This window comes from Anomaloglossus baeobatrachus, chromosome 5 (assembly GCF_048569485.1).
Source record: "Anomaloglossus baeobatrachus isolate aAnoBae1 chromosome 5, aAnoBae1.hap1, whole genome shotgun sequence".
Classification (NCBI taxonomy): domain Eukaryota; kingdom Metazoa; phylum Chordata; class Amphibia; order Anura; family Aromobatidae; genus Anomaloglossus; species Anomaloglossus baeobatrachus.
This window is the reverse complement of record NC_134357.1, coordinates 552,714,499-552,722,918: the sequence shown is the minus strand read 5'-3', so window position 1 is coordinate 552,722,918 and position 8,420 is coordinate 552,714,499. Positions and strand designations below refer to the sequence as shown.

Genomic DNA, 8,420 nt, shown 5'->3' with positions numbered 1-8,420 from the left:
CCTATCTGCCCTCGCTCCTCGGCCCCTATCTGCCCTCGCTCCTCGGCCCCTATCTGCCCTCGCTCCTCGGCCCCTATCTGCCCTCGGTCCTCGGCCCCTAGCTGCCCTCGGTCCTCGGCCCCTAGCTGCCCTCGGTCCTCGGCCCCTAGCTGCCCTCGCTCCTCGGCCCCTATCTGCCCTCGGTCCTCGGCCCCTAGCTGCCCTCGCTCCTCGGCCCCTATCTGCCCTCGCTCCTCGGCCCCTATCTGCCCTCGCTCCTCGGCCCCTATCTGCCCTCGCTCCTCGGCCCCTTTCTGCCCCCACACAGTATAATGTTCCCCCAGAATGTTCTCATTATATGTTTCCCTTATTATCTCCAGTAATTGTATTATTACAGTGGATTCTTTAAGATGTTACATCGTCCTCTTCTCCCCATTCAGGTCCCTACAATATCGGATCCTCTCAGTGGAGATCTTCTATAGAAGAAAATTCTCCTGATTGCCCCGTGAAGGATGGATATGGACAGGGACAAGATGGCGGAGAGGATATTACACCTCACCCTAGAGATCCTCTTCCGGCTTACTGGAGAGGTGAGAGATTCTGATGACGTCACATTACATCATTCTTATCTATGGGAATAACAGATGGACAGAACTGGAGAGGTGAGGACTCTGGAAATGTCTGGAGTGAGATTTCTTACTGTGTCTCTCCATAACCAGGATTACACAGTAGTGAAGAAGACCTCTAGTGAGCGCTGTCAGGCCCCTGTGTCTGAGGGATGGGAAAGACCCCTGAGCCCAATCACGGGGCCTCCACCTCACCCTCCGAAACATGAGGACATCAATGACCAGAAGATCCTAGAACTCACCTACAAGATGATTGAGCTGCTGACTGGAGAGGTGACACTGCTGGGAATGCTGGGACATTATACAGTAACGCTATGAAGGGATCGGGGGTGACGGTATCATTGTATGTGTCAGGTTCCTATAAGGTGTCAGGACGTCACTGTCTATTTCTCCATGGAGGAGTGGGAGTATTTAGAAGGACACAAAGATCTGTACAAGGACGTCATGATGGAGGTTCCCCAGCCCCTCACATCACCAGGTAATAGACAGGACTAAATACACACGGCCTATAATTATCTGTATGTAAGGAATGAATTCAGTCCCTGTATGTGTCTCCTCCAGTTCTATCCAGTAAGAGGACAACACCAGAGAGATGTCCCCGTCCTCTTCTCCTACAGGACTGTAAACAAGAAGACCCCGATGTTCTTCAGGATCATCAGGTAGATGGAGAGAAGGAGTCATGAAATCTCCCTATGATGTGTAGACGGCTGTGAAGGTCTTGTGCTCAGTCTTGTTTTATCCTCCAGTATTAGGCTATGTGTGCACTTACCGGATTTTGCCGCGGATTTTTTGCGGTTTTGCTGCATGTTTCGCTGCAGAAAATGTTCATAACATCTCTGCAGTGAATCACCAGCAAAACCTATGGGAAAAAAAAATGCTGTGCGCACTATGCGGAATTTGACAGCTGCATGTTTTGCTGCGGGATTCCCGCAGCAAAAACAATTGCATGTCAATTCTTTTCCGCACGTCGCTGCGGGATTTCACTCCATTGACTCCAATGTAATCGTGAAATCCCGCAGGGAATAACGCAGGCAGCAAATTCTGTGCGGTTCACTGCGTTTTCCTGCGTTATTCCCTGCGGTATTTCGCGGTTTACCTCCGGTAATGTACATCGCTTGGCTGCGGTTTTGCATGGAAGAGATGTCATTACAGGAAGAGGAAGCGGAGCAGAGAGTAAACACACACACACACACACAGATCACACACACACACATATCACAGACATAGAACACAGACACATAGAATACACATAGAAAGCAAACAGAAATATAGAAAACAAAACACGTGGGCTCCGCTGTATATTTACCGTCCAGCCGAGGTAAGCACACAGCGGCAGCCCGGTATTCTCCGGCTGGGGAGGGAGAGGGGCAGGGTTAATGTCCCCCGCCTCCCTCCCCCTCCCGCAGCCGAGAATATCAGCTGCCCTGGGACTGTCGCATGCATTATGCGGCAGTACCGGCGTGTCCCCGGCTCTTCCTGCCGCCATGTAGCAGTGGCAGTCAGGGTAATACAAGGAGTTAATGGTGGCGGATCACCGCCATTAACTCCAGGCTTGATCATGGCAGCGTCTATGTGACAGCTGACATGATCAACCCGTAAGTAAAATGAATAAAACACACAGAAAAATCCTTTATTTTAAATAAAACACAAACAAGCCTAACGAGGCGTTCACCATTTTATTAACCCCTCCCGAAACAAAGCTCCGGCGTAATCCACAGGTCCTGCGCTGCTTACATCCAGCCGCGACTGACACAGCGCTGAATGAATGCAACCTCGCAGCGAGACAGCAGAGGTAATTACCGGTCATTTCCCACGGCCGGTAATGTGAACTCACTGCCGACCGTGGGAAATGCAGTGATCTGTCCTCTATCTACAGTGCCTACAAGTAGTATTCAACCCCCTGCAGATTTAGCAGGTTTACACATTCGGAATTAACTTGGCATTGTGACATTTGGACTGTAGATCAGCCTGGAAGTGTGAAATGCACTGCAGCAAAAAAGAATGTTATTTCTTTTTTTATTTTTTTTTTAAATTGTGAAAAGTTTATTCAGAGGGTCATTTATTATTCAACCCCTCAAACCACAAGAATTCTGTTTGGTTCCCCTAAAGTATTAAGAAGTATTTCAGGCACAAAGAACAATGAGCTACACATGTTTGGATTAATTATCTCTTTTTTTCAGCCTTTTCTGACTAATTAAGACCCTCCCCAAACTTGTGAACAGCACTCATACTTGGTCAACATGGGAAAGACAAAGGAGCATTACAAGGCCATCAGAGAAAAGATCGTGGAGGGTCACAAGGCTGGCATGGGGTACAAAACCCTTTCCAAGGAGTTGGGCCTACCTGTCTCCACTGTTGGGAGCATCATCCGGAAGTGGAAGGCTTATTGAACTACTGTTAGCCTTCCACGGCCTGGACAGCCTTTGAAAGTTTCCACCCGTGCCGAGGCCAGGCTTGTCCAAAGAGTCAAGGCTAACCCAAGGACAACAAGGAAGGAGCTCCGGGAAGATCTCATGGCAGTGGGGACATTGGTTTCAGTCAATACCATAAGTAACGTACTCCAGCGCAATGGTCTCCGTTCCAGACGAGCCCGTAAGGTACCTTTACTTTCAAAGCGTCATGTCAAGGATCTTCTACAGTTTGCTTATGATCACTTGGAGGACTCTAAGACAGACTGGTTCAAGGTTCTCTGGTCTGATGAGACCAAGATCGAGATCTTTGGTGCCAACCACACACGTGACGTTTGGAGACTGGATGGCACAGCATACGACCCCAAGAATACCATCCCTACAGTCAAGCATGGTGGTGGCAGCATCATGCTGTGGGGCTGTTTCTCAGCCAAGGGGCCTGGCCATCTGGTCCGCATCCATGGGAAGATGGATAGCACAGCCTACCTGGAGATTTTGGCCAAGAACCTCCGCTCCTCCATCAAGGATCTTAAGATGGGTCGTAATTTCATCTTCCAACAAGACAACGACCCAAAGCACACAGCCAAGAAAACCAAGGCCTGGTTCAAGAGGGAAAAAATCAAGGTGTTGCAGTGGCCTAGTCAGTCTCCTGACCTTAACCCAATTGAAAACTTGTGGAAGGAGCTCAAGATTAAAGTCCACATGAGACACCCAAAGAACCTAGATAACTTGGAGAAGATCTGCATGGAGGAGTGGGCCAAGATAACTCCAGAGACCTGTGCCGGCCTGATCAGGTCTTATAAAAGACGATTATTAGCTGTAATTGAAAACAAGGGTTATTCCACAAAATATTAAACCTAGGGGTTCAATAATAATTGACCCACACTTTTATGTTGAAAATTTATTAAAATTTAACTGAGCAACATAACTTGTTGGTTTGTAAGATTTATGCATCTGTTAATAAATCCTACTCTTGTTTGAAGTTTGCAGGCTCTTACTTATTTGCATCTTATCAAACCTGCTAAATCTGCAGGGGGTTGAAGACTACTTGTAGGCACTGTATCTATCTATCTATCTATCTATCTGTCTATCTATCTATCCCTTCTATTCTTCTGTCTCTTTATCTATCTATCTAAAAGAAGGAAATTATTTTTTTTTTCTTTTTCAATGTGCTTTATTGCATTGAATGCCATAAAGCACATGTACCAACCCGCTCGCGGCAATACCGCGGTAAAACCGCAGCAAACCGCATGCGGTTTTCCGTGTTTTTTTACCGCGGGTGCGGTAATCTTTCAGTGCCTGCGGAATTTTCTTGAGAAAATTCCATTTTCCAGTGCGAACATAGCCTTATATGGTTTATACTTGTGTAATGAGAGCGGTGGAGATGGCAGAATTAGAGCTGATCATAGATGTGACTTCTCCATCTGTCTGTGACTTTTACAATATTTGTTTCAGGGGGAAGATCTGCCCCATATTAATACTACAGAGACATATGTGAGGGGAGATGAGTGGTGTAAAGAGGAGATTCCTACAGATAACAGCCCAGGTGAGTAGTGACCACTAAATGCAGAGAAGTCACAGATTCTTCTCAGTCACCGGCTGTGGCTGCTTTATTAGGGTTATAGTCCGGCCATATCAAATGGTCACCATTCTGCTGCTAGACCACCACATGCTCCTCCAACCAACAATGTCCCCATTATTTTGGCCATTGGATGTCCATCTGTTGGAATAAGATTTGTATCACCCAGATCTTACAGGTAGGATCCATCCTATCCTACGAAATTCATGGGGAGAAAAGTATAATCTGTATAGTGGACCCGTAAGAGAGAGCGGAGGGTGATGATGCTGGTGACCTCCTAGATTCTTAGTTTGGTGCCGTGTTCTCCAGTTGAATAAAGATTGATTGCTCTCAGTGGGAGAAACTAAATAATAATCTTGTAGTTGATGAAGAGACCTAAACAAGTGCAATTACACGATTGTTTTTTTTTTATTTACCATGTTCACTATATGTTCACATGTGCAGCCTCTGATGGTAAGAATAGGCTTGTGTTTGGAGGTAGCCGCCAGATGCTTTGCCAGAGAGTCCATGTACTGTGATGGCTGACTGCAGGGGTCGGCGATTGGATACTGACAGTCACTGATGTGGCTGGGTGTAGATAGGACGGCTGGTGTAAGCAGGTGCAGCGGTTATGGCAGGTACAGCTGGTATAGATAGATGCAGCATCTACAATGGATACTAGGAAACAGTTACGTATTAACACACAGCATAAGACTCAGCAAGCTGCACAGTAACTGACAACTAGCAATGCGTCTCTAAGGATAAACCACGTTGCCCAGGCACCTCCCATAGGGGAAGGATGTTTTAAATACCTATCTCCTCTCAGCCATAGGTTGTGAGGAGCTTCCGGGTTAGGTTAGGTTCCGGGTAACTCTGGCCTTTGAAGAATATATGAGCATGAGCTAAGCACACTCCCAGGAGACCTGCAGCGGGGAAAGAGTGCAGGACAGTGCAGGGATGCCAGTAACAGCATTACAAACTATTTTATAAATTTTATCTTTAAATTTCTAAATATTATTGAAAATAATTTTTATTCTTGGCAGATGACTGCACCAGGAGATTAGAGGCACAAGTGACATCTTCAATTTTTAAATCCGATGACCTTGATAACATACAAGATATAACTGAAATGAATGCCTCTATTCCAGATATACCATCATTCCTCTACACAAAAGATTTATCATCTGATTTTATTAAACAAGTCCTACCTTCTGATTCATTACAGGCTATTAAGAAAAATAAATGTCACAAAAGCAGCATTAAAAATCAAAGTGCTCTTACAGCAAAGAAGCCATTTTCAACGTCAGAATATAAACAAATTAATAAAAAAATTCTTACTGGGGAGAAAGGATTTTCTTCAGAATCTGTTAGTTACCAGAGAACTCACACAGGGGAGAAGCTATATTCATGTTCAGAATGTGGGAAATGCTTTAGCCAAAAATCCCATCTTGTTACACATCAGAGAACTCACACAGGGGAGAAGCCATATTCATGTTCAGAATGTGGGAAATGCTTTAGCCAAAAATCCCATCTTGTTACACATCAGAGAACTCACACAGGAGAGAAGCCTTTTTCATGTTCAGAATGTGGGAAATGTTTTGCAGATCAATCATATCTTGTTAGACATCAGAGAGCTCACACAGGGGAGAAGCCTTTTTCATGTTCAGAATGCGGGAAACATTTTAATCGAAAAGCACATTTTGTATCACACCAGATAACTCACACAGGGGAGAAGCCTTTTTCATGTGCAGAATGTGGGAAATGTTTTGTATATCAATCAAGTCTTGCTAAACACCAAAAAATTCACACAGAGGAGAAACCCTTGCCATTTTAAGAATGAGGGAAATATTTTGCAGACAAATGGATTATTTTTAAACATCTTACATCACAAATCTTACAAGGGTAGAAGCCATTATAACTAGAAGGTGAGAAATGTTTTACTTGAAAATATATATTTTTTTTTACCACTAAGAAAAATTCATATGGGATACTCAAAGTCTTTTGTAAGTATAGTTTGTTAAACCATCCAATGCAATTTTTGAGCTCCCTACTATCTCCTCTCCTTTTGTATTGGTGGAGGGGGTGGGGTGAAGGGAATCTCTCTTTTGTTTTATTGTATATTTCTATTAGATCCTTAGAAACCCATATCCTTTATTTAAGCCTTGCTAATTGGGAAAATAGTAGCAAATTTAAATTGACGGCTATTTATAGCAATTCTCAGTTAACATCCTTTTTGAAGATAGTTGACAAATTTCGATTACATCAAAACTGTCTTTATTAGTACCTCCAAGTAAGACATCTCCTTAGTACAGGATCTGACATTGGGTACAATTCACCTCCTCTCTCTCTACATAGACTGTTTCAGAAGGGGAATATAATATTAAAGGGGTCTCCATTTTATATAGTTTTTTTTAAATTCCCCGTTGGAAGATCTGAAGTTGTCATAAAATGCGAGGAAGAGCTATTTTTTACATTCTTCCCTCAACAATGGTGGGCCGCCTTGGAATGCACTTATAGGACCTCAGCTTGTATAAATCACCTAGGACAAACTGAAAAATTCATACAAGGTGGTGTCTGCTTCCAGGGAAATTGGCTCACATGATCTCTAATTATTCCCCTTCCTGTTGGAAAGGGTGTCTTCAGAAAGGCACGCTGGGGCATGTATGGTGGTCCTGTCCTAAAGTTATGGTATTTTGGAAGCAGGTGTTTGATCTAATTTCATCTGTTACTGGTCTTCATTTTAAAAATGGATGATCCACTTGGCAATCCTGAATATAGGACTCGATAACTTCCCTGAAAATATAAAAATTGTTATTGCTGATATACTTACCTTGGCCAGACGATGTCAGGCTATAAAGTGGAAACTCCTTTCAGTTCCCTCGGTTGAGGAGAACTTTATTAATCCCGTTTTGTCGGAGTCGTCTGAATCCATCTTAATGTTACCAATTTATGTGTAAGAAACAATAAATCTCCTTCCGCAGTTTTCCCACGTGTGTCCATTGTCAGTTCTTCTATATTCCCTTATATAAAACCTTGGTGTCTCCGACCAAACCTGGTGATTATCATTTTACAATCGTAATTACTTTACTCCAAAAAAGTATTTATAATCCGCAGCCTGTGTATAAGATCAGGGTTTTATTTTAGATCACAATTAAACACAATTTCTTTCACACAATGATTTTTATTTAAAGGGAACCTGTCACCAGATTTTTTCCCTATTAAACTAAAAGAATCACCTTCTGCAGCATTGCAGTTAGGTCGGCTCGTGCAAGCGCAGTTCGCTCTGCCATATCGCAGGCAGAGCAGAAAACATAGCTGCCCTCACGCCGGTGAGCTAAATGCGCAGGAGTGAGATTATGGGCGGGTATAAGCATGGCGCTGGTGAGGTCATTGCTACGCAATGAAACCACCTGTAGCGCCACCTGGTGGAAAACAACGGAGTTAGCATTTTTATCTCGAAAACGGAATGAGATAGAGGGGAAAAAAAGTGAATTAAAAAATTGTAGGGCATCATCAAATCAATACAAATCGACACCTTGCATACAGAAATGCTATGATATGAAACCCATGACACCCCCCCCCCCCCAAAAACATTGAATGCTGATCACACATATGGCGCTCATTTAACCTTGATGCTAAAAGTGGCCACTGTCAGCTGCAATGCACATCTGGACAATATACTGCATCTTACTGCATGTTGTGCAATATGGTAGGTGACACGTTTGCACAAGCATCTGTGATACGTTGTCGGAGGTCCTGCAATGTTGGTGGAGGGGTCGCATACACCTGCTGTTTGATGTGACCTCACAGAAAGAAGTCCAATGTTGTCAGGTCAGGTGAGCGTGGAGG

At 44.0% G+C, this 8,420-nt stretch overlaps 1 protein-coding gene across 1 annotated transcript; it reads left to right on the top strand.

Annotated features, from left to right (window-relative positions):
* The first annotated feature begins 963 nt into the window (after positions 1 to 963).
* LOC142312262 (uncharacterized) lies at positions 964 to 7,545 on the top strand. The gene is made up of 4 exons (XM_075351193.1): positions 964 to 1,083; positions 1,167 to 1,264; positions 4,469 to 4,559; positions 5,615 to 7,545. The coding sequence occupies exons 1-4, from the start codon at positions 999 to 1,001 to the stop codon at positions 6,403 to 6,405; spliced, it is 1,065 nt and encodes a 354-aa protein (XP_075207308.1). The 5' UTR covers positions 964 to 998; the 3' UTR covers positions 6,406 to 7,545.
* The last annotated feature ends 875 nt before the right edge of the window (positions 7,546 to 8,420 follow it).

Bases quoted from the DNA above. Each gene is read 5' to 3' on its own strand.
- LOC142312262 (XM_075351193.1), top strand. From the start codon at position 999: ATGGAGGAGTGGGAGTATTTAGAAGGACACAAAGATCTGTACAAGGAC. The intron at 1,084-1,166 runs GTAATAGACAGG...TGTCTCCTCCAG, and splicing joins CCAGCCCCTCACATCACCAG to TTCTATCCAGTAAGAGGACA. The intron at 1,265-4,468 runs GTAGATGGAGAG...TATTTGTTTCAG, and splicing joins ATGTTCTTCAGGATCATCAG to GGGGAAGATCTGCCCCATAT.